The 26,866-nt window shown below is 33.8% G+C and overlaps 1 protein-coding gene across 1 annotated transcript in view; it reads left to right on the top strand.

The window, feature by feature from the left end:
* The window catches only part of LOC120325869 (dynein axonemal heavy chain 6-like), a 75,188-nt gene extending 48,322 nt beyond the window's left edge, over positions 1-26,866 (top strand). Inside the window, exons 67-93 of the mRNA XM_078111765.1 lie at positions 291-440; positions 545-700; positions 1,117-1,332; positions 2,099-2,209; positions 3,011-3,192; positions 4,735-4,894; positions 5,204-5,338; positions 5,843-6,101; positions 6,778-6,977; positions 7,654-7,839; positions 8,415-8,591; positions 8,948-9,177; positions 9,783-9,884; positions 11,352-11,518; positions 12,761-12,957; positions 13,420-13,536; positions 14,225-14,503; positions 15,084-15,159; positions 15,475-15,635; positions 16,383-16,540; positions 17,061-17,272; positions 21,167-21,354; positions 22,039-22,170; positions 22,715-22,877; positions 23,418-23,548; positions 24,479-24,652; positions 25,478-26,866. Of these exons, the coding sequence (XP_077967891.1) occupies positions 291-440; positions 545-700; positions 1,117-1,332; positions 2,099-2,209; positions 3,011-3,192; positions 4,735-4,894; positions 5,204-5,338; positions 5,843-6,101; positions 6,778-6,977; positions 7,654-7,839; positions 8,415-8,591; positions 8,948-9,177; positions 9,783-9,884; positions 11,352-11,518; positions 12,761-12,957; positions 13,420-13,536; positions 14,225-14,503; positions 15,084-15,159; positions 15,475-15,635; positions 16,383-16,540; positions 17,061-17,272; positions 21,167-21,354; positions 22,039-22,170; positions 22,715-22,877; positions 23,418-23,548; positions 24,479-24,652; positions 25,478-25,762 (4,704 nt within the window). The 3' untranslated portion in view covers positions 25,763-26,866. The remainder of the gene's footprint in view (positions 1-290; positions 441-544; positions 701-1,116; positions 1,333-2,098; positions 2,210-3,010; positions 3,193-4,734; positions 4,895-5,203; positions 5,339-5,842; positions 6,102-6,777; positions 6,978-7,653; positions 7,840-8,414; positions 8,592-8,947; positions 9,178-9,782; positions 9,885-11,351; positions 11,519-12,760; positions 12,958-13,419; positions 13,537-14,224; positions 14,504-15,083; positions 15,160-15,474; positions 15,636-16,382; positions 16,541-17,060; positions 17,273-21,166; positions 21,355-22,038; positions 22,171-22,714; positions 22,878-23,417; positions 23,549-24,478; positions 24,653-25,477) is intronic.

The following is a 26,866-nucleotide window of genomic DNA, read 5'->3' as shown; positions in this document are numbered from 1 at the left end:
AGGAACTCAATGTTGATAATTTTTATTAACCAACAAGCACATAGTCTCGTGGTAGTTATAGCACAATTTTAGTCATTATGCAACAGAGGACACGCAACAATTGATTGTTTTCTTCATTTCTGAATTACTATCTTGCCCTATTGAGTCGTGAAAATTTTGTCACTCAGATTCATGTTGTATCAAAACTTATGTTTTCACCAGACAAACATACCGGTAACCACTATGCCCTTGAATATACACTCTTTTGGGCCTTGTGCTTCCAATGAATCTATCCTTTCATTGCTTGTCAGGTTTCATCAGCCTGCATGTCAATATGTACTTGGGTTATGGCATTACAACATTATAACGATGTACAAAGAATGGTCGAACCCAAACAACGTAGAGTAAAAGAGGCAAGAGAAGCTTTGCAAATTGCTGAAGCAAATTTAAAGGATAAGCAGGTGATGATGAACTGTTATTATGAACAATAATTTTGTTGTCTCAACAGTATAGGTAGAAATTTGAGGTTTTCATGTTATCTAATGTTTGCATTTGCTTTCTTCAGGCTAGTTTGACAAAAATCAAATCTCATCTTGATAAACTGAGAAAACGTTTTGAAGAAAATGTACAAGAACAGGAAAGATTGAAAGAGCGTAAAATTGTTACTGCACAAAGATTGAGACGAGCTTCTGTTTTAATCAACGCGCTTGCTGATGAGGAGGTACATTTGTTCGTTTTTGTGTTATATTTCTCTATCAAATATTAATAAAAGTTCAGATATGAGTTATGAACTATAAACCATATCAATTTTAAGGCTGAATGAAAGAAATATATAAAAGTTCATGAATTCCCATTTTTCTATCTCTATTTTGATGTGCGAAGGTTTTGGCACCATTTGTATTCGAATAACCTTGAAAAAAATAAAGTTTTTACATAACTCACCGCATTTGATTCACAGTGCATGGACGAGTCCATTAAAATGGTAATTAGAACCATATAACTATTCCTACTTACTTTCATCAGTTCACTGCAAGTTCGTTTTGCCCATAATAAACAGTTTATTATTTTAAACAGAGTCATAACATATGAGTCAATTTTGTAAAACAGCTATTTTAATTTATTTTGTTATGGATTCAGGTTCGTTGGCATAATTCTGTTGAAGACCTAGAAGAGAGATTGAAAGGATTGGTTGGTGATACCATAGTTTCTGCTGCAGCTATTGGATATCTTGGTGCCTTCACATCATCGTACAGACGACATCTTATATCAAAATGGCTTGATGCTTGCACCAAATCAAAAATCGTTATTTCTAAAGATTTTAATCTCATAGATGCCATGGCACATAAGAACAAGGTAAACTAAGAAAGGGACGATTCTATAGGATTACTACATTACATTTGTATTTACAGAGATTTTAACATTTTTTAATTTTTTCCTTTCACTCTGAACAAGGCTCTGTACAAGCATCTGTAATGGGTAGAAAATTAAAAAAAAATTTAAACCCTAGATTTTTGATGTGTGATGCATAGTAAAGGTTTTTACCACTATGCTATCTCACGCACTTAGCAACTCGAGTTTCTGATTCTGGTTTCAACAAATTGCCGACAGGAAACATTTTCAATGTCCATGACAACAGAAAACTGTGAACTAGCCAGTGTTGACGATGAAAACATCAGACTGGAGTCATGATAATATGCTAAGATAAGGATCTATGAGAAATCATTTTTTCAATTGTTAGATTGAAATTGTAAAGTTTGACTTTATACTTGAATACACATAATACACATGATTAAACCAATTAGAGTATAACTTGCCACCATGCTGCTATTAACCTAAGTAAGCGAATACAAAATCACTGAAGTTAAATGAAAATTATCAGTATTTGGCAACATACCTCAGGCAGTGCTATGTTAACAGAAACTCAGAATAGTCGATCTGGTTAGAAATCAATGTAGAATTGGTGATGATCAATGTGAAACTTTGGCGAGTTTAATACTAAGGATAGGTGTGATATCATATGTTTTATTTCATATTTTGAAGTACTCTTTCTATTGAGCTAGTTGTGCAATGAGTGAAAATTTGTTTTCTCATTAATTAATATGAACTACCTGTTTTATAGATACGTCAATGGCATAGTGAAGGTCTTCCAAGAGATTTTCATTCGATTGAAAATGCTATTATTATAAAGAAAGCACATCGTTGGCCATTGATAATTGATCCACAAGGACAGGTAATATATGACTTTGCTGTAATATAACGATCTAGAACATTTTATAAAATTCACATTTTTATAGGTAGGATAACAGATTCTAATAACAACAAGTGCTTTAAAGCAGACTTGGAAAGAGAGCTATTCTTATGTATAATCTGCTTTTGCCTTACTTCAGATTGAATACAACACAGAAAATCTTCGAAATTCTAATTAACGCTATCACAAAAGTCAGTCAAATCAAGTTTATTTTTTCTAACCAGTAAAAAATATCACAATCATAAATTACGACGAAAATATAAGGGAAGGGAAGTCATGGGGAACCAAACTGGTTATCGAGCAGCGACAACAAAGGTTCTAATATCTGAACAGAAAAACATGTTGCTTACTTATAGGATAAGATTTTTATATTTATTCCAAAAGGCAGCCCAATCATATGGGTGGGTCCTGTTACAAGTCCATGTCAGGTATGGGAATTGCTATATTTTTATTTTAAATGCATACAATTTATGGTGCAGGAAGCCATAATTGACGAGCAGTTATGTTATTCACCCTACAATAGCGAGGAGTTCAACAATGCTTTCACACATAATTATTCCCTATGCGATTCAAAGCCGCAAACCCACATGGTGTAATCAGGGATGGGATTACAAACATATTACTAACACTTAGCATGATGTGCTAACCACCAAGCCAAAATTGTTTTATTGAGAGGCGATTGTCATTTGAATTTATTCATATAATTTACTATTTTTAGTCTGCTTTAACTTGTAGAAAAATTTCATGCATGTTAAAATTTTGTTATAATGCACTTATTTTCAGGCAATACAATGGATCAAGAAAATGGAAGGGGAAAGATTACGTGTCGTATATGCTGGTGATACTAATTACACAAAGATAATTGAAAATGCGATTCGAGTTGGAGAACCAGTACTACTGCATGATGTTGATGAAAATATTGATCCCGGTTTAAAACCAGTACTGCAATGTGAACTTATTCATAGGTTTGTTGTGGACAGAAGCTTACTGAATATGTTTTCCTAAAGTTGTATGTATGGTACAGTTTGACCCAAAAACAGAACTTATAATTTCTCAATTGCTTCTACGAAAATGGAGAAAATATGTTCAACGTTTGAATTTTAGTTTGTGCATGATTGTACCCGAAAATTTCATTAATCCAGATGCTTTGTGCAAAAGTTAAGTTGTCTCCAAAATATGTTCCAATCAACGTGGGTTAGGTTTTTATGGGCCATCCTGTGTGTTCAAAATTATGTATTATTCCATTGTATTCCGAACTCAGTCATCTTTGTTGTAGTTTACTTACAATTTTAGAATTTATATTATTCTTCCGAAACTCTTCTTTCTTTAATTTAAAAACTGAATTGCGAATAGACAGATTGATAAAACTATTTGGAATGTAAAAAAATACAAATATGAAAATACTTTAACAATTATTTGAGTTTTTTAAATCAAAATTTGTCAAAAAATAATGTGCTACCGTATGCGCTCGCGAATAGGTCAAGTTTGAAACTCAAAAAAAAGTTGCCAAACTAAGGGACCGTCTTATTCGCGCATAACTCAGATTGCACCGAATAAATCGGCTCATCCGCGCATCAGAATTTCATCACGCAACGAGATGATGTTATGCTGACTTGCCGGTAATTCCAAAAGCTTCAAACCATACCAAGTTCTCCCGATAAAAAGCGTGCACGCACACACACAATCGCTTGTGAAGGTGGATTGTCTTATCATACAGCTGATGGCTTGTACAGTCTGTGATTGGTTGTTTAACACGTGACGCTTGTACAGTCAGTGATTGGTTTGATTTCGCTCGATTGTGCAACAGTGTCAATTTACGGCCAGTTGTTTCGTGGTGGAAACGTTACGACCTTTACGATATGTTATCCGTTAAGGGGCGATGATAAGGACTCTTATCGAAATTAACCGCGTTGTGGACGATCGAAGGAAATTGTTTTATGCTGACTCAGGGACTCTCTTAAACTCCCGACAACAATCTCTTCCATTAATACAAATCATGACGCATGAAAAGCAATATGGACTTTATTAACATGAATTTACAAGTAAGAGTTACGGGTAATAATCCACCTACTGCCCTCGCTAACATGCAGAAACGATAAACGTGAGAAATGTTTGCGTTACAGTAATTTTGTTCTCTTTCTACGTTTTTCTTGAGGCGCCAGGCGTGTCACGATTCGTAGGACCGGCTTATGTGCGCCGTTTTAAGGCCGTTTTTAGGGAGTCGGCCTATTCGCGATATAGGAGTAATTTCGAGTAAATGCGGTAATTAAAATATCTGTGTTAGTGAATTCCAAATTCTGCATCTGTTTACTCTGTAAAATATTGAAAAATGGATAATAACAAAGCTACCGTAAGTATTCATGAATATAATGCTCCGAAGTGAAAACAAACCCTATCTTCCTTTTTAATACTTCATTTGAAATCAATTTCATGCCTAATGCTTATGATTGTTTTGTTAATTTAATTATAGACATATTAGATAAATTTTGACTGTCTCTTTATTTTAGAGCTGGACAAGATTACATCATGCTTGGTGATTCAGAAATTAGTTACAACCATAACTTTCGATTATACATGACAACAGGAAAACCAAACCCACATTTCCTACCTGCTGTTTGTATCATGGTCACAATAATCAATTTCACTGTTACATTTGAAGGATTGCAGGTGAGATAGGAGTTTTTTGCTATTTTTCCAGTTTATTTTTGTGATTTGTGCTCTCTTTTTGTCTAATGTATGACTTTCTGGAAAGGGAAATGCGTTCAAACAATTTTTCTTATCCCCAACGATTTGGACTATTTTCCTCTTTCAGTGCGCCTGTCTTTTAGTAATACTTTTTTTTGTTTCTTCATTGAAGTTGATAATTTTCAAAATCTATCAGGATCTCCCAAGATTTTTATTCTCGAATTTTTTATGGAAGATTAACTTGTATCACAAAACTTACTAGCTTATGAACTTGCTTTTGAATTTATACAGGATCAACTTTTATCAAGTGTAGTTATGCAAGAACGTCCTCATCTTGAAACACTGAGAGATAATTTATTAGAAAGTATTGCAAAAGATCTTGGGATGTTGAGAGAACTTGAAGACAAAGCTTTGAACCTGTTGCAGGTAGAACTTTTGTAAAAAAAATTTACCAGCTGTGTGTTGAATAATTAAAGCATTTGAGGATCATCTCGATAATTGACTAGCAGTTAATATATATAAGATTTCATATTTATTTCTGGGTGGAGAAAAGTTGATAATACGACTACATAATATGGCATATCGTTGCAACTCGACTGGTTACTAGTTTAGAATTTGTGGAATAGTTAGATTGTAGAATACATTTTTTATCGATGCCTGGATGATGGAAGCTTTCATGTTTTTTACATTATTCTACCCTGGCATGGTGAGCAATCTTCTTGTATACAAATATCTTTTTTGAACTTGTATTCTTGTATACTTGACACTCTCTCTAACTGGGTAGTCTGCATTGTTCCTGATGCATAGAGAATTGATTGCATCATACAAGCAAAGATCTACAATTTTAATTTTCACAATTTCAAAATATATATAATCTGTTTATTAGAATTTCTTCGAGAAAATATTAAATTAAATTGATTTCGAATTTAGAAACAACAAGGTCACATTCTGGATGATGAAGACTTGATGTCAACACTGAAACAAAGTAAAATAACATCTGGAGAAGTTTCTCAACGTCTCAAACAAGCTGAAGAAAATGAACGAAGAATAAGTCATGCAAGAAGTCGTTATCTTCCTGTTGCTACCCGTGGTGCTGTGCTCCAATTTGTATTGGCTGATCTAGAAATTTTAAATCCAATGTATCAATTCTCTCTCAGTTGGTTTATTAAGATGTTTGAACAATGCATTGGTAAGTAAATATGAGATGAAATATTTCCTGGAAAATTTTGTTCCGATTGTTTGCTATTTATGATTAGCACGTTGGCCTGAAAATGTTGGCCTTTTATTTTCAAGCCCTGATAAGGTCTGTCTTTCTTCTCTCCGAAATAAATATAAAAATCCTAAAATGAATGAATTCATTGGTAAAATTGATACACAAGGTTTTTCATAAAGAACTTTTGTCAGACAAGACTTTGCTTCGTGAATCTTGCAACTCTAATATTATATACAGTTTAGTCATATCCGAAAAGAACAATTAACTTTCTACCCTATTAGACTCTGCTGAATCAGAATGAAATATTTATTTCATGAAAAAATCTCATGCTTTTTCTTACAAGAAAGACAAGGGTTGTTTACTTGACTCTTCTTTCCCACTATTCTGCTGTGAAAAAAGAGAAAAACATGAAAAGTAAAAATGAATTATTCTTTTCATGAAAAAAATCTCATGCTTTTTCTTACAAGAAAGACAAGGGTTGTTCACTTAACTCTAAAGAATGAATTTATATTGCTGAAAATTGAATGAATTGATGTATGTTATGACTTGTTAATCTGCCTTCTGATTGTTACTGTGTGAGGACATGATAGTGTATCTGATTTCTTTCTGGTTAAAATCTGTGCAATTCACATTCAAACTCTCTTACTTTTAGCTCATGCTCATGACACGACTACTTCATCTCAACCTTCGTCTCGTCGAAGTTCCAGACCTTTGAGTGGAACATTGAGACCTCAACAAGTACGAGATAGTCCTGATTTACTGAAGAATCAAAACATTGTTGAAGAGAATGATGATCAATTACCAGAAACCTTACAAGTGATGATTGATATTCTCACTGAAGGTGTCTACAGGGTAAGTGTTGTTAAGAAAAAGGCCGCCATATTTTCTGACTTAAATCGCTAGACCCAACTGTGTTGGCATTGCTTGTCACACGTCCCGGGTTCAAACCTAAAGGGGTTGGGCAATGTCGAACCGGAAAGATTCCAAACCTTCCAAAATCAGTAGCTTCCTACATATTGATAGATATCAATGGCTTCTTATACAGGGTTGTGTTCAGAGTGACAGGAGCGAATAAGCGTCATATAAATAAAACAAAAAACAAGTTTTATGTATAATTCACTTGAGAAAAAGTAATGTATAAATGTATTTTTTTGTTTTGTAAAGTTATATACCGTTTGTCTGAAGAATTAAATTTAGACCAGAGGTGGCCAACTTCTCTAGTCGACGGGTGTCGGCATTACAGAGTGTGGTTGGGTACAGTCAGTGGGCCGGTCAAAATCTCGACGCGGGCCTGACCCGGCCCATGGGCCGTATGTTGCCCACCCCAGATTTGGACTGATAAACGAAAGTTTACAAATATACTTGCCATTTCATAGGAAGTGTTTATGTTATTCTTATATGACAAAGTATGTCATACAAATTTTTCTTCTATACATTAAAAAATATCACTTTTGTAACAACCATACATAATGCACAGTATTGTCATGAAATGTAAATATGTTTTCCTGAACTTATTAATTTATTTCAGGTGGTATCATACAGTTTATTCAACATTCATCAATTATCATTTTCCTTCCTCATATGTGCTGCCATCATGAGGAATAATGCGATACATAAAGATGTTTGGAGAAACTTAGGACAACTAGATGATGTAACATGGCAAGCTTTTCTCCATACTCCCACACTTGCCAGTATGATCAGCGATGATGTGATGGTTTGTACCTTAATGTTTTGTTGTATCTTCTCGTTATCTATCAGATATCAATCAATGTTTACTGTAAAACAGTGATGTTATGATATAATCTGATTGGCCTGGCATTTAACTTATTATCAAATTGGTTTGGGTTGTTATAGCAGAACCTTTAAAGTACATTTTTTTTTTTCCTGTTTTCAACAGATAAAGGTTATTCTTGGACAGATTATAACTGCTTGTAATTAAAATTTTCAAGTAAAAATCTTGTAATTTATTTGCAAATGCGAGACTAAATTACATGATACTCAACAACAACCCTACTTGTTTCAAATTTTTGATCATAACAAAAAAGTTATAAATAGAAAATATCATATGAAATATATCTATTCCGAATTCATTCCAAGATGTTGTTGTATATGCAAAATATGTTAGACACATATCTTATTTTAGTATTATACTACAATTTATATACCTGTGTTTTCTAACCGGGGATCCATATGCTTTGCACTATCTCACAACCTTCAGGTCAATCATAAGGGCAATTGCCATTGAAAATGTTGAAAACCACTGAAATACACTATATTCCCTTTTCTTAGGAAAAATATGATGGCTTGACTTCGATGCAAAGACTTGAGATGAAGGCAGGTATATCGTCTCCTTCTGTTGCTACAAGTCATCCACCTTTATCCAATCATTCCGGAAGTAGAAGATCAAGTAAAGATGAAGCTGTCAATCAAGATGTTGTTGATGATGAAGCAAACCAGGAGGAAGAGGTAAATTTTTAAAAAATTTGCATTTGTATTGTCATTCTTCATTCTTAATTGTATTAACTGAAATAAGATTGGGTGTTGAGTGTAAGCAATTAATTTAAAGTCTATTAATTATCACAATAAATATAGTTTAGTATTTATTGATTGTTCTCTTTGCATTTTTGTGATACTGGAAAATTCCCATTATACATCTGGTCGAATATAATGTAAAAACGATTTTGTGTATAAATTTGATTAAGGTAATATAAATTGATGTGAATATTATTATGGATTTGGAGATTAGATAAGTTTAATTGAACATCATAGGACTAGATAAAAGTAAATTATCTTCATGCTGACAAATTGTAATTCTACCACAGGAACATGCAAACATGTTGAAAGCAGCTCTAACAAATGTCGCTCGTGGCGTTCCTCCTGTTGATTGGATATCATCTGCAATCTGGCAACAATGCAAATATCTTGCTTGGAAAATTGAAGAATTTCAAACCTTATGTCTTAGTGTAGTAAACCGTCCTGATCAATGGAATGCTTTCCAGAAATCTTCTGATGTTCTAATTCTAATGTCAGTTCCATTTGTTCCTGCTGCAAGGTATTTCGATTTTTCTGGATTTAGTCTTCAAAATCTCTGACCATTTCAAATTCTCAAGCAGAAGTAATCAACTATTTTTTTGCCCGTCTGGCATATTTGAAAATAAAAATAAAAACAAGCTATAAAATGCAGAGTTATCTAGCGGGCAAGATGAATTTAAATCCAATTATTTACTTATTTACGTAGTACTTATTCAGATAGTAAAATATGAAAAACTGTGTAGTACAATTGGTTATGGATGTCTGTTGTGTGTGATAATTTTGTTCTACAATTTATCATTTAGAAGATTTGCGGAACACATTGTTGTCTTACAAAATCAGAATATAATTACAAACATTGTCGTTTTTATGCATTCATTCCGTATAACCTCGCATATAAGACGACCCCTTAGTTTGCCAACTTTGTTTTTTGAGCTTCAAACTCGGCTATATGCAAGGATAAGCAGTACATTCATATAAATTGGATGAAGTTAATGCAAATGTATTATATCATGAGTGGCCAACCTACTCACCCTTGGATTAGATGGCCTGGAATGATGTTGGATCTAAGAAACTATATCTGATTCTTCATAACTTCTGTTTAATATTTTACATATTTTTATTTAGTGGAAGATCATCAGTCTCTGGTTCAACTTCAACATCTCGACCACAATCTGCAAAAATTGAACAATACATTTTTCCATGGGAGAGAATTACGACATTTCAAAGGTGGCGTACATTTCTATTTTATATATGAATTCCGGTATATATGTTTTAAAGCATGGTCCTAAGCCTTTAACTAAAAGTAGAAATAGCGTTGTTAGAACAGTTACATAAGCACATCTTTGTTACTTTTTGTTTTCATCAGGTGCAACGGAAGCATGAAACTGCGCCAACATCACTTACCGTATTTTCTTGAAATTACGCCTATCTCGCGAATAGGCCGACTCCCTAAAAACGGCCTTAAAACGGTGATTTTATAAAAAATCGCACATAAGCCGGTTCTACGAATCGTTACACGCCTGACGCCTCAAGAAAAACGTAGAAAGAGAACAAAATTACTGTAACGCAAACATTTCTCACGTTTATCATTTCTGTTTGTTAGCGACAGCCGTAGATTCTTACTCGTAACTCTTACTTGTAAATTCATGTTGATAAAGTCTATATTGCTTTTCATGCGTCGTGATTTGTATTAATGGAAGGGATTGTTGTCGGGAGTTTAAGAGAGTCCCTGAGTCAGCATAAAACAATTTCCTTTGATCGTCCACAACGCGGTTAATTTCGATAAGAGTCCTTATCACCGCCCCTTAACAGATAACATATCGTAAAGGTGATTAAAAGTCGCACGCCGGAATTACCGGAATTATTGGAATTACCGTCAAGTCAGCATAATATCATCTCGTTGCGTGATCAAATTCTGATGCGCGAATGAGCCGATTTTTTGGTGCAATCTGAGTTATGCGCCAATAAGACGGTCCCTTAGTTTGGCAACTTTTTTTTTGAGTTTTAAACTTGGCCTATTCGCGAGCATATACGGTAAGTGTCTTTGTTGTAACTGCTATCTTTTTTGATCAATCATTCAGCTTTATCAATGGTGTCTTGATCAGATTCTTCAGTACAGAAAAATCTTTGAAGGATTTTTATCGCTAAGTCAGCAATTTTTTGACGACACAATTTAAGAAATGCACAGTAAAATCGTTTTAGAATAACAATACGTCACATATTTAATCCTGATATTTATATTCGAAATAACCCCGGGATCGACATTGAAAAAAAAACGAAAATCTCTGAATCGCACCAGTAGGTAGTAATTACAATAAACTGGAAACAATTTAAGCCAAGTATGTTAGGAAAATTTGTTGGAAGGAAATAGAAACAGAGAAAGCACTCGATAAAGTGACATATACAAATTGAGGATAAAAATTTGCTGCTTTAAATTTCTTTTTTAAAAGTCTGTCATGAGGATATAGGATATACCATAATATTCCTGGTTTGCCATGGCCTATTTGCCTATTCAATCTAATACACCTTGATTTAAAACAAAAGCTGTATTCCAACATGTTGTACCTAATCTTTGTTGTCAACCAAATGCAATGGAATAAATAAAAATTTATTTTACTATTGTACTTGCCAAATCAATATATATATAATTTGCTATTTGATTGTCGGCGAATACCTAACAACTTCTTATTATAGATTGATGCTTGTAAAAGTCTTGCGACCAGATATGTTGATGTCCAGTATGAGACAATTTGTCATTGAGAGTGTCGGTAGTAAATTTGTGATGGGAGGAAAGATTGATCTATCTGAAATATATAAAGAAACCAATTCAAGATCTCCAATTATTTTCATACTTTCTCCCGGTAATTACAATATAGTATTTTTTCATTTGAGTGTATTTTTGATGACAAAAAGGCTCACACAAAGCTGTTGGATAGGATTTACATATTTATCCCGGGGGAAGAAGAAAGCCGATAAGACGGCCTAATTATATTGCGAACCACGGCCTCTCATCCAGTTACCAGTTGGTGTCGGGTAAGGAATTAAATAGCCAATTATTTGTTTTTGGAAGCATGGACTTGATGGTGGAGAAAGCTGTAACAAACCAGCGGTTACATGAACCTCCCTGCAACAGCGAGGAGTCCAGCAATTCTCTCGCACATAACCATCTCGCATGGGATTCGAACTTGCGAACCCACTCAGGGTAATAAGAGGTGCGGTGGCGAGCGTATTTCTTACACTTAGCACGACGCGCCACAGCGGTCAAAGCCGAGTTGAAAGAATCATATCTTTAAAGTTCAACTTATGGTATAGTGTTGGACTTGGTGACGTATTTTTCATAATTTCAATTATTGTAACGGCCTTAGACTGTTCTTGTATGAATGTTTGCAAAAGACAGGGTCTCAGGTGAATAGTGTTATTGAATGTGACACAACATCATACAGGTTGTATACATGTGAATTGTGCTAGGCCAGTCAAGTAAGTTACAACTTCCTTCACAATCCAAGTTTATGTATCTGGATCAATCAACTGGTTATTTTTTCCCTACTCTATCTGAACTGGTATCAGGGAAAAAACCTGTGGTATTTTTTTTCTCAAAAAAAATCTGCATTTATCGAAGTAATCCTTGTATATGAAGTGAGGTATGCTAAAGCTTGTCATATTGTTAAAATTAGGATTGGATATATTATCCATATTTATTTAGTCAAAAAGTCATACTCATATTGCAATATATACTCTTCTTATTATCAGATATGGTTTAAAACTGGTTAATTGTTTACCTTCGCATGACATCGGTTGGCGGATGAAGTCATCCAACTGTGATTACAGTCTAGCTACCATCTTGCGCAATATCATCCTGCACCTGCATACTCTGCAGGGTGATCAACTATACTATCTCAAATGTTCCTGTATGAACCAATCTTCAAATTCGGCGCAATTAGCAATCTTATGTTCATGTTGTATATATTACTCTTCTGTATGCGAAATCGCTGTTTTCACATCCTCACTCTAACCAAGGCTTTATCCAAGCAGTCATCAACATATAAATAATATAGATTGATTTTTATTCACAATCAAAATCCATTTTTAACTTTTTGTAACAGGAACTGATCCATCTGGTCAATTGTTACGATTTGCTAAGGAAATGCGAGGATCAACTCTTCATGTTGATATGGTTTCATTAGGCCGAGGACAAGGCCCTAAAGCAGAGGAATTAATCCATAAAGCTCAGATATTGAAGGGAAGATGGGTGTTCCTACAAAATTGTCATTTGGCTGCTTCTTTCATGCCTCGTTTACAGGTATAATATAGTATTCATTTAACAACAGGTACTAACAACAGGTACTTATTTGTTGTAGTGTATCAGACAAATTACGATTATCTTACCAGAGTGGACTAGAAAAGTTTAGATGTTATTGTTAGGCACAAAAAATGAGGCACAAATGTTTCCCTTTGATGGAACAAGAAGCCTATCTATTGATGAGACATGCAAGCACACTCTAAGATAATAGACATTTTGTGCATTTTTTATTTGCATCTTATCATAAAATTATGGAAACCGCATATGCAACATCCAAGTGGTATGGTTATGGTAAGCCTTTGGCTACCTATGGCTGTATGTACTGTATGGCTATACCTATGTACAGCTGGCCCTTCGATGAAAAGATCTTGCATATGTTTTTCCTGCTCTTGCTCTATTTTGGCATATTTGTTACCAAATTGTTGGTACTTGGTGTGTAATATTTACTTTCTCTCATTTTAGGCGATTGTTGATGATTTAAGTCGACCTAATTCAGAAGTGGATTCGCAATTTCGTTTATGGCTGAGTTCAAAACCTGACGCTTCATTTCCTGTACCTATATTGCAGAAAGGATTGAAGGTAATATAAAGTTTGTTAATTTATTCTTATATTTCTTATTTGTATAGCACATCATTCAATTTCACATTGTACCCAAGAGAAGTCAATTTTCAGTCGGTTTTAGTAGTTTTATTCAGTTTTATTGGCTTTCTAGACTTTTTTATGTGCTTAAAAAAGATTCTTGCTTACTGATCATCTGCAGTTTAAATTTTATGAACATCCTAAAGATTAGTGTTGATGCTAAGTTTTTTTTCTACATCTATCTAGATTAGGGGTTCTCAAACTTTTTAAGCCGTGCCCCCTTTTTAGACTTTGTCAAGCCTCGCGCCCCACCTCAAAAGTAACTAGCTAACAATAAGCTACAAATAAAGTATGTTTTATTCAAAAACAATGTTGAAAATAAGTGAATGGAACGTAAATATCCTAAATAAGGAAATGTAAATATACAAAAAAAAGGCGGGCAAGATCAAATTAACAAATATTTTGATTTTTAATTTGCTCCATGCACCCCCTCAAAAATTGTTTACACCCTCTTGTAGAGTGCACCCGCCGTTTGAGAACTAATGATCTAAATCTATAATTTTGGGACTATCATGGTTAGATTTTTGTTGAGATTGTTGAGAACAGCAAATTCTCTTTTCATCCAGTCTACTACCAGTACCACTGACTAACATTTACTCCTAAAATGCACATTTTTTTCTTATTTTAGATTACTGTTGAACCACCTCAAGGCTTGAGAGCTAATTTAATGGCGTCGTTTAGTGCGGCAGGTACTGGGGAAGTCACTAAAGATCTTTTTGATACTGGTGGTACACGTCTTGTTCGGCCTGGCGTCAGTGTTACTGAAGAGAAACTTGAGTGGAAAAATAGGTCATGGAAAAAACTCGTTTTTGCTCTTTGTTTCTTTAATGCTGTCGCTCATGAGAGAAAAAAATATGATGCACTGGGATTCAATCTTCCCTATGAATTCACATCTTCGGACTTAGAGGTATGAAATATGAGGCATTAGAAAATGTAGGTATATATAAGATGAAAATTTGGAAATTTACATCATGTTCTGAATAGTTATGGTTGAGATTATACTGATATTAAAATTTTATGAATAAAAGGAATTGTGAGTAAATTCAGTGTACATTTGATTTTTACTAAAAAGTGGTACATAACAGGATACAGAAGTATATCGGAATATAGAAAAGTACCGCTCTTTTAACTAAGTGTAGAACATTTGTATTTCTATATATTTGTGCTGTGAATAAATGTTCAAAATCAATTGATCATGTTGTCTTTACATATCGAAATTCTTAAAATATATTTTTCAAAACGATCAAGTATTTTTGCACCCTTTTCCTCTGGGAAACACATTTATCATGGTTTTAAACATTTAGGGGCATGTAGGTTTTTCATTGTTTTGAGCAAATTATACTTTACCAATGAATTAATTACCAGTATCTTTGTATGGTAAATTCGTTCATAGAAATTTCACATTTCAGTTTCACTACTAATATATTTGAACAATCCTTGCTTAATTATACTGGTAGATTTAACTTAGATTAATTCATTCTACTTAGGTATCTTTATTAATGCTTCAACAACTGATGATTGACTCTGATGACATACCATGGCCTGCGCTGAGATATTTAACGGGTATGTATTTTTTATATGATATATTTATTTTCCCGTTGCTTTGAACTAGGCTTTGCACAAGAAGTTACTAATCTGTAAGGAGCTACGTTATTATGGAAAAACAGGAATATTTCCACTTCAGCCCTGCCCACACCCTTTATGACTCGATTTCTTCAATGTACTCATTTTTATTTACTGACTGATATATTTATTATATTTTCATACTATTTCATGTATTCCTATTACGAGATTTTTTCAACGTTTTCAAAACATGCATGGGGATATGAAAATGCTAGCAAAAATGAATAGGTACCATCCATCTATTTCAATTTCCAGGTGAAGTTGTTTATGGTGGACGAGTTACTGATCATTGGGACAGAAGATGTCTTGATTCAACTTTAAGAAAATTTTATTGTGAAAATTTGAAAGACAGTGATTATACATATTCAGAAGATGGTGTTTATAAACCTGTTGATGGTGACATCACTTTTGCTGAGGTATTAGTCATACAAAATTTGTTCTCGTTGTAATTCAAGACTCATATACATACAATTTAGCTTATTTGCTTCATATATAAAGCTGTATGATTTCTTTCTGCCAGGGCATATCTTTCATTGATTCTCGTTTCACAAATTTTGTAAATCTTTGTTACTTGTGTGACTGGATGATGAGTCAGTAGTTATTGTTTCCCCATCCAGCTTCTTATATATTCACTCTAAACAAGCAGTAACATACATGTATGAGACTATAGGAATAGGAAGGATTGTAGTCTCACAGGTTTAAAAAGTCCATGGAATTTCATTATTACAGGGCTTGTTGATATGGTGCGATGCCTTATGCAATGGCAACAGCTAGAACTAGAATATATAAATCACAATGATAACAAAAAGTTTTTGAATGCAACATGATTGCACTCTCATCCTATTAATAAATTCTCATGAGATGTTTCACACATTTCAACATGGTGGTAGAGCTCCATTTCATTGTACATTGCTGTGCTCAAGCTTCACTTCACCTCACTCCAATCATGATTTTGAATTTTAGCTTTATAATGTATTTTTATGTTCCATACATTTAATACATCAATACCAAAGTCCCAATAATAATAATTCACTTCAGAGAATTAACTTTTTCTTTCTGTATGTTACTATTTCACAATGTCAATACGACTCTCTAATGTGTAAAATATGTTGCCGAACTAGCAAATTCTTATTATAAAATAAATAATTTCTATTTTTATTCAGGTTCAAGAGTATTTAGAACAACTACCATTAGTAGACTCACCAGATGTATTTGGTATGCATGATAATGCTGAACGTGCCCATCTTGAATCTGAAGCTAAAAGAATTATTGAAGTTATCATAGATGTTCAACCTAGACTTGCAACTGCAAAGTTAATTGGGTAAATATTATGATTTTTTTTTTCTAATTCAGTTCTCTTTGAAATGCCGGATATATTATGCGAGCATTCTGTTGATATGCAATGTCAATAAATTTTTGAAACTAAGTAATGATGTGACATACCGGTAGTATTTCAATATTATGTAACTGACCTTGATAAATATTTCTCCCTCCTGCCTAATGTTTTTACCTATTTTTTCACGATTTAGTAAAGAACATATTATCTTCAAAATTTTTTATGGGATCCAATGTTAGTGTGTCCAGAAAAAACAGAACACATAAACTTCTTGATTACTTCTAAGAAAATGAAGTAAATTCATTTAGCACTCCTATTTGCGTATGATTGTACCCAAAAGTTTCAGTAATCCTTGCATGGAAGATATGTTTTCTGTCACATGTGTTCCAAATGACCTGGATTCTCTTTTTTGTCACCTTGTATAGTATCTTATAGTATCAAATACTACATTAATACTTTATTTTATTTCACTAACATTATATTCTTACCATTTTCGATTTTAAAGATCTGGTCGTACAAATGATGAAATAGTCATGGATTTAGCAAATGACATTCAAAAACAGCTACCGATTACGGTTGAGATCGACGATGCAGTTTTGGATGATTTAGATATTTTAGGAGGAAAACAAGATGACGAAATGAAAATGACATTGGAAAAAATTATGAGCGGACATATATGGAAATCTTTGATTACAAAAACAAACCAAGAAATGAAAGGTAGGCTGGATCGATTACCAACAACACAAATTATAATTGGCAAGTATGCCGAGGAATTTTAATTGGCGAACTCTTTCTTATATCGAAAAAATAATTGTTTATCCTGCTAAGTAGGGCTGGGCGTTTCGAAACACTGTTTCGATACGTTTCAAAACACTGATATGTCGAAACAGCGCTCTTTCGACTCCCGAAACGGACATTATGACGTCATAGCAAATGCAATCTGAAATCAGTCAAAATATCATTCAGCGATGTCCAAGTCGAATTTAATATCCGAATTTATTCGAATATTGCGACTCTCAAATATCGTTTTTAGTGTTTATAAGTATATTGAATATCGCGCACACGTCCTGGCGCCATCGTCCACGTTCATTTTACAATTATTTCATTTTATGTTTTATTGTAATCCAAGACACTTTTTGCGACCCACAATGAATTACTGCCTACATGAAAGGATTTAAGTCAGCACCGACATACAGTAGTTATAACATGTCGAGGAAGTTTTTGAATGAAAATATTTTACAATTATTATCATATATTTCAACATAGTCTGGGTTACTGCGGCAATAAATCTAAAATCAAATTTTGTCGTAAATAATCTTTTTCACCCTTAGTTTCTATAGTGACCGAGCATTTCCTGCATTTGCCCCGTATGAACTAGCTCTTAAATAACATTTAGTATCCATCGCAGATTTAATTGTTAGACTGGCGTCGTTAATAATAATATAGTTCAGTGCAATCTTGCGGTATTAATTTATCAGCAATAATAAAATTAGAGCTCGACCGATATCACTTTTTGGCACCGATACCGATAACGATATATCGGCCAACTAGTGACCGATAACCGATATCGACATACCGATATCTACAACCTGAACTCGCAGTAAATACAAATAGAAAGAAAAATTCAGTTTCAGTCAATCAAAAGTTTATGTTGAAAAATAAAGCAGTCCTACACAGTGCTCGCTTCATTGATAAAAGTTTCACAGCAAATAATAAGAACACACATCAATGCACAAAACAGAAGGCAATGTTTGAAAAATCCCAGCACAAAAGAAAAAAGGCATTCAGTAAAAAGCTTATAGAAGTCCATTTTTATCCATACAGTAGTAGGTGGGAGTAGGCTTGCACTTAATTTACGGAATTATTTCGAGTTACGGAAGGGAAGTTATAAATTACGTAAAGTCGTAATTATTGGTCGAGCACTTTCACGTTTGAAACGTGCTCCTTCAAAGCAGTCAATTCCGTCGATTGTAAAAAATGAAAGTTTAACAAGTAGAAGAAGTTAGTTCCGGTATTTGCAGCCGTTTTTCTCTCTCTTGTTACGCAGGTGGGGAAGGTATGACGCGTTGCCACCCCGTTTGAGCGTTTGGTTTCACGGTCAAAACGATATTATTATGAGCGTTATCACCGTTACGCAATTAACACCGACAGACTTTTTTGTCTGCACGATCCGGTATCTTTTTTATCCGGCGCTGATCATGACAAATAAGAATGCGTGATAGTTGATTGTAATTCCGGAAGGCGTGTTTTTCTTTCTCTCGGTGAAACAGACATGAAACGAATTTTACCGCCGCTATGGACGCTCAAAAGGAGAGAAGGCTACTTTCTTTTCCCGATAGCGCATTAAAAAACAAAATAGAATTTATTAGCATTAATTTACAACGAGTTACGGGTAAGCATTTACCGCCGGCTAAATAATTAATATTTGATATAAATTTATCGCAAATAATGTTATAACATTTAGGCCGCGAAATGATTTGATGTAAAATGAAGCTTGATAATCGGAATATCGTCAATAATTCAGCATCAATATTATTATAAAATGCTAACTAGGTAGCAAAGTCGGATAATGTAAAAACGGAGCAATAACAAGTCTTCGTCGCGTGGCAAGCGCAGGTGTAATCAAACGAGAGAATACGCTTGTCGTTGATTAATAACTTAGAATCCCGAAATTTTCATTCAATACGAAAGTCGATTTTAAAAAAGGCAACTATCGTTTCATAAATATCCGTATACCAGTGTCGGTAATGATAAAATTGGGCCGGTAATTCGCGAAGGTGATAAAGGACAATCAAAGCCAACACAAAAGATAAAAATCAGAATAAATTTAATTTGAATTCACTCCTTGGTATTTGTCTTTAACATCTGTCGCCGGGGTATAGTACTGTCGGTAATATGAAAACCAAACTTCGATGTCCCATTCGGAAAAGAAGTGGATTCAAATGGTTTTTATGATAGGTTTAAATGTGTGAAAAAATATCGCAATTACGGGGTCATTACGTAATCAATTTTGCCGTAATTACGGAATTGATTTTTGTCGATTACGAGCAAGCCTAGTGGGGCAGCAAGATATTCGAAGACGAGGATTTTGCGCCGCACGAAGAGATAGGAGAGAGAGAGAAATAAGAAGAGAACTCTCTGTTTATTAAAAGGAAAAATGAGAGAAGCGAAAAGAAGGAAGCGCTCGGCCGCAGATATTTCCCGGGGAAAAACACTCATTTTTTAGAACGTGGAAAAGCGACTAACGTTGATATATATCGGCCAGATATATCGGCAAACACGCAATATCGGCCCGATATATCGGTTGGCCGATATATCGGTCGAGCTCTAAATAAAATCATAACAGTCGACGTGAAATATTCAAATCAGAACTGACTTGAAGAAAAATAAAACACGATTTTCAGTCTTAACTCTCCGTCATTGGCGGATGGAAATTTGTGAATTGGGTCGACTCATTTGATTACGACGATAATCGCGTCATAAGCAAAATAAACAGTCAAAATTTGTGGGGGGAGGGATAATTGTGGCGGAATTTATCTTAACGATGTCGATGTCACGCTGACGATAAACAGTCACAACAAAAGTTAGCCGCGACAAAAATCCGGAATTATGTTAATTTTACTGTATAATTTAAAACATTTCTCTGGGCGTCTAGTTGTAGCTAATTTCAATCAACGATAATATCATGAAAGCCCATTACCTGTGTTCATGGAGTTAAGAATGTATTTGGAACTCAGATTCAAAGATATTTTTAGAATGTATTAGTCAAGTATTCGGTTGTGGCTCTCCTTAGTATTATTACCCCACTGGATCATAAGGCTCTGTGACATCGGATAATATAGAAAATGATCCCAATTATTACATAAGATGAGGGCAGGGTTGCATTGATACGCTGAGAGGCCCCATGCTATCTATGCTGCTTGTGAGCCCTATCTCTAACAATGACGTAATTTGTAATGATTATTCTGATGCCATTTGGTCACTGCTTTGTCATTAGCAGAAACCTTCATTGAATTATCATTATCGTTTTATGCTCTCGAATTAGCCTCCAGTGCTTCGTTTTTGTGGTTTTAATTCTTGAAAATATGTGCAATTATACATTAAATTCGATGGGTAATAATGGTTTTATCGTTTGTGACAAACGTGTGTTTCGTTTCGAAGGCAAAATTTCGTTTCGATTTCAAAACACCAGTGTTTCAAAAATGCCCAGCCCTACTGCTAAGCATTGGGAATAATTTTGCCATCACACCTCTACCCTGTGTGGGTTTGCAGGTTCGAATTTTGTTGCGGATAGTTATTTGTGGAAGGATTGTGGGCCCCCACCACCGTAGTAGGGTGGTTCATGTAACCGCTGATCAATTATGGTCTTGTTGGCTGCTGCACACTAACACAAATATGATTTCTGTATTCATTCGTCAGATGATACACATCAGAATTCCAATATACTTGACCATTTGTTTACACGTATTTATCATATACAAATACCCGGGAATGTCAACATTGCTTTAATTCATAATCAAAAGCATTTTGCGACATTGCTCCAATACCTAATTTGTACTGAAATTTCTACATTCTTTCTTCTTTGTATCTTCATTTTTTTTATGTATACAGACGGAGAATCCTATCATCCTCTTGTTCATTCTGCATTATTGACTGTTCTTCGCCAAGAAATTGATAGATTTGATCGTTTATTGAGAGTTATTCATTTCAATATACGATCATTGATGAGAGCAATAAAAGGAGAAATTGTAATGTCAGAAGCATTAGAGAAAACTCATGCTTCTTTATTGATGCACAAGGTATGTTTCGACCATAATAAAATGAAAGTGTATCACAATCGAAGCACAAAAATATGTATTCAAAAAAATGAATAATTTTTTGGTTAAAACTGACAACTCATTGTAAAATATGAACCACTAATCCTAGTCTGATCAAACCTTAAAAACATGGCCTTGTGTGGCCCATCTTTGCAAGAAAAGCTTGTGCACCTTTCATCACTGACTTGAAATTTGGTGTCTATCTGTAAATGAGATTCATTTATCAAATTTGTTCTGGATCACCATAGGTATGGAACTCAAAAAAATGGTTATTATATATTATATAAGCATATAATTTGGAATTGTGTTCTTGATAAAATTTAATTGGATATGCTCAAATTGCTTTCTCAAATGACACAAACCCTATTAAGTTGTGTTTTGAATTTCAACTGCCTGATATTTACATATGTTATTTCTTAGCATAACTTAATTGGATATACATACTGTATTGCTTGTTTTAAAATTATCTCAGCAAATATGATAGTTTTCTTAGTTATGACAAGTTTATTAAAAGAAAATTTGACATGTCCAATTTCATTGGACAATGAAAAGGCTTGAATTATTCAAAATTTAAAACTTCATTTTCCTATTTTGAATTTTATAGCATGGCATTAAATATATATATACATATGATATCACAGATTACAGTTCAATCATTGTTTGCAGGTTCCAGCTCAATGGCAAGAAGCTGCCTATGAATCTTGTAAAATGTTGGGATCATGGGTTGCTGATTTAACACATCGAATCGATTTTTTTGCAACATGGTCAGAACTTGTTATACATGCAATAGAGACCAAGGTATCTAGTTTCATTTACTCTTCAAAAAATAACGATACTTTTTTGACGTAGTCAAGGTAGAGCGTGTTTTCAAATTAAAGTTTTACCATGATTTTTTTCCTACTTTAACTTTACTCTTTATTTGATCATTTTGCTGAATTGTTATTTTTGATGGGGACTTGTTGTGAAAAATTGTTATCATCTGCAACTAATGGACTAATCAATTTCAAACTTTTAGTTTCTCAAACATGACTGAAGCCGCTAAAAGGCTGTTACTTTTGTTTTTATCAAAATTCTGTTGTTTCATGTTCTCTCAAAATTCCTTATATTTTCTTTTTAACAGATGGTAACACTTTTATATGACCTTTGACATTTTTGTCCAGATATTTGAGCATTGCTCTCTTGTTTTTACCAAAGCATAGGTTGAAGTTAAGCACTCTCTTTGACCAGGCTTTATTAGCATCCTATAGATTGAACTGAATTTACATAATACAGGTGTAATGCAGTAATCTTCACTGATAACAGAACCTAAGTAAAGACAAAATATTATTGACTAATTCATTAGGTTGGAATTGCATTGGCAAGTGGAGGTCCGACTCCTTCATCTCAGCGATCAAAATCACAAACTCCTGCTGAACATCGACCATCCATTTCTAACTCATCTACGGAAGATGAAATTCTGTATCAACCAAAGAGTTTCTGGTTATCTGCTTTCTTTTTCCCGCAAGGTAACTTGTTATAGCAGATTGCCATATAAAAGAGTCATAACCCAGACAAAAAGACATTAAGACACTTCTTAAGTTGTCTGTATGTCAGCAATTGAATCAAAATATACTTTATCTTACTTTTTTTGATAGTCTTAAGCAAAGTATAACTATATTTTTATCTTTACAAGGTTACCCATAACCGCTTTTTTAAATCTAAGATGTCAATGCATCTGTTTTTTGAACTCGCAGATCTATCTTTCACTACAATCCTCTAAATAATTTTAAGCAATTTCTCTTTGAAGCTGATGTTATCTTTGAATTCAGATATAAACAAAAAATCCTATTTGATATCCACATATATTATTATCATTCCATAGACGAGGCTGGTACAGATCAAAAGTTTTACTCGTCAGTGACTAACTTACGACGACTTAAAAAGACTGTCTACTTGAACTTGCCATCTCCCTTACTTGTTACACTTTGAATTGAAAGAGTGAGATATCCATTGTGTGAAAACCTTTAATGAACAAATTGAATGTCAATTATTTTTATTTTAACCAGGTTTTCTGACTGGAGTTCTGCAAAATTATGCAAGAAAGTATCTAATATCAGTTGATTCTTTGGCATTTCAATTTCGTGTGTTTGATGTTGGACAAGATGATGACATAATTGATGCAAAGAAAAAGCTACAAGTAAATTAGTTTAAATAATTCAAATAATTGAATAAGGTATACTGACTTATATTTATCCTGCCCAGATTCACTAGTTCAGAATGACCAAAAGAAAAAATGGTTCCAGATATGTGAACACCTAATTATTCGGTACTCCTGAAGTATGTGAACCAAGATGATGGACACCTGAACGTAGTATGTATACCAGGTTAGGGTTAGGTCATAATTTCAGGTACAAATACTACGGGAGTCACTTGGCTAGTCCCCGGACTTGTAATAGAACTAAAATAAGAAAAATTGGAATAAAATTATGGCCTAACCCTAACCTGGTGCATATACTACGTTCCGATGCAGCCATCTTGGTTCACATACTTTGGGAGTACCAATTATTCATCATGACATTTGGACAAGTAAAGAATTCGAGTCAGTGTCTTCAATGTATGGTAATCTTTTATTGGATGGGGAACTCTGGTGTTCAATCTCTTCAATGAGTTTTGGCTGAACCCTTTGACTTCTATTGATCATAAATCTGTGTTCTAATTTTCCATGTTGACTATTTGCAATAGTTTCTTGTGATAGGTATTCTCATACATTGTGGGCATGTAAATAAATTGTTACATTATTATGTTTTTTTTATTAGGAAAATTATGCCAACTGTTAGCATCTTGATAAACTAACCTAACCCACTCAGAATCAAATGAATTATTCAGCCTAAAATGAATAACTTTGTTCCAATAAAGGTTACTGAGTCAATACCATGCCAACAAGTTCACTCGGGGTAAAATAGAGTGAGTAGGCTACATCAAACCCAAAAATTATGGTACATCTCAACAACAATGGTTTCTTACAAGTCAGTAGGCCACATGCTCTGCCTTTATCATGACGAGTAGTGACTCTCCCACCTAGATCATAATATATTTGGTGACCATATTATTATTAATTAATTTGAAGGTTTTAGATCTTGCTTTTGGTATCAGTCAAACAAACGCAGTTGAAGATGGTGTGAAAGTTTTTGGTTTATATTTGGATGGTGCAAGATGGGATCCTGAGATTAAATTACTTGTCGATTCCCTACCTGGAATTCGCCACTTCAGGATGCCAGAAATACATTTTCTTCCTGTACCAGTGAGAATAACTTTATTACGTATATATATCCTATATTACATCATATAAAACCTCATATTTATTTATTTTCTTTTACTAAGGATTTTAAAATATGTGTTTGTCATCAATCATCTTTTGCGTACACTAAAAACTTGTTGAAACCAAGATAAAGATTGAGTAGCATTCGGACAAATTTACAAATCAGTAATACTTCACATTAAAATATTACTTTACATCGAATATTATGTAGTTAAAGTCAACATATATCATTGTTTGACTCTATTATTCAAATCCACTGTTTCTATGGTGATTAGGACCAATATCCTTATTGTCAGACATTTTAGAATATTGGAAGGATTATTTTGGAAGGATTGTAAAGAATAATCAAACTAGAAATGAATGAGCAACCCTGTGGTACACTCTCTGGTACACTCTCTCAGATAGAGTTGGGTTTCATTTTACTTTAATTGGAATGTAGCTGTGTGTCTGCTCAGAATCACAACCAATTTTGGTTTATAATTTACCTACTAACTATGCTTACATTTACCTTATTGCTCTTAGCAAGGCTTTGAAAAAGCAACCATTGAGTTCGAAATCACTTTAAAGCATCTGCCATTCCAATTTCCAAGTATTGGAAACACACCTCCCAATGCATGACCTATTACCCTTCGTGAGCGCAGGAGGCTGCTATCCACCATATAAATAAGTCCGGAATCATAATTTGTTACCTTTTGATGTGGCATAATTTAATTGGAACACTAAACTGGATGTCTTCCTTGCAAACATATGTGACCGCATACATGTATTTAATAATCAACTATAATCAACTATCATATGTATTTGCAGTCTGTTCAAAATGACGAAGTATCTGGGAAACCAACATCTCATGAGGACAGACCAACAACCGGTGGAAGCAAGAGTTCAACATCAGAGAAAAAAGAAGACTTGTTGGACCAATCTTTTGGCCATATGTATGAATGTCCTTTGTATCGAACATCTACTCGTGCTGGTACTCTGTCATCAACCGGTCATTCAACCAACTTTGTCAGTGCTGTTTCGCTGCCATCTCATTTGGAACCAGATCACTGGATTCTTAGAGGAGCAGCATTGCTTTGTCAACTCGACGAATAGTAACTTCGTTTGTTGTTCACGGTTTTTGTGTTGTATATATTCTTCGTTTTTTTCTTCATTGTTTCGTGCAGCAGTTTACTCTCCACAGCATATATTGGATTTCGCTTTTGTTATAAATATGAGAGAGAGAGAGAGTTTATTTCATTTTGTCAAACCAAGAAAACAATTTATGCACACATAAACAAATATCAAAAAAATAGTTTTCGGTATATGACTGGGGGGCAACGATACGACCTTTGGGGGTCATCAGAGTCAGTTGCCACCCAATTATATTAAATAAGCATAAAAATAACAGGTTCGTGTCAATATTTCAATGTCTCTCACGATTTATACTATGTACAATATTTACATGAATTTACTATTCTTAATTATGGAAGCATTCTTTTAAATAATAGGATTTTGCACAAATTGAAATTATATTGCAAAATATAAAATGATCAAAACGAAAAAAAGTGGGAAAGCAGGTCAGACAAGCTACCCCTTATTTGGGTAACTTGTTTTATTGAATGAATTTAAGTTAAACATAACAAGTGGGATTTTGAACAAGCGAATATGGGTAGAGTTCTATTCTACACACACTAGTGCAATGTAATCAGATGCATGGGTTGAGTCATCAAAACAAATTAGAATTTGGTTTAAACAACAAAAAAATGCATTTTAAAAATGCAATACATTGTAAACTTTGTATAAACAAACAATCGATATTAAAATATCAAGAAAGTTAATGCAAAAACAAAACAGTTGACTTAATGTAGGAATAAATAAGATTCAATATATCATAACACTATGTGAAATGATTCAGAACACTTTAAAAATAAACATCAAATATTAGTGTTTGTACATAGAAATAGAACAATTCATAAATCAAGGCCATTTATCCAGATTTTTACACTAATTGGTAGTAAATGGATTAATTTATCATAGATTAGCCAGGGATCTCAATAGGAAAGTATTGAGATATCGTTGGTAGGTCAAAGGTTGATGAAAAAGAGCTAATAACTTAGCATATTAACTTCATAAGATAGAAAAATTGAGTGGAACATTTTATTACACAATTAGGGACTCTTTTACATGAGAGCATTTAATAATGAATTTGGCTTGCAT

Source organism: Styela clava, chromosome 4 (genome assembly GCF_964204865.1).
Source record: "Styela clava chromosome 4, kaStyClav1.hap1.2, whole genome shotgun sequence".
NCBI classification, from domain to species: Eukaryota; Metazoa; Chordata; class Ascidiacea; order Stolidobranchia; family Styelidae; genus Styela; species Styela clava.
Note: the sequence above shows the minus strand (reverse complement) of the source record. Positions and strands in the feature narration are given on the sequence as shown.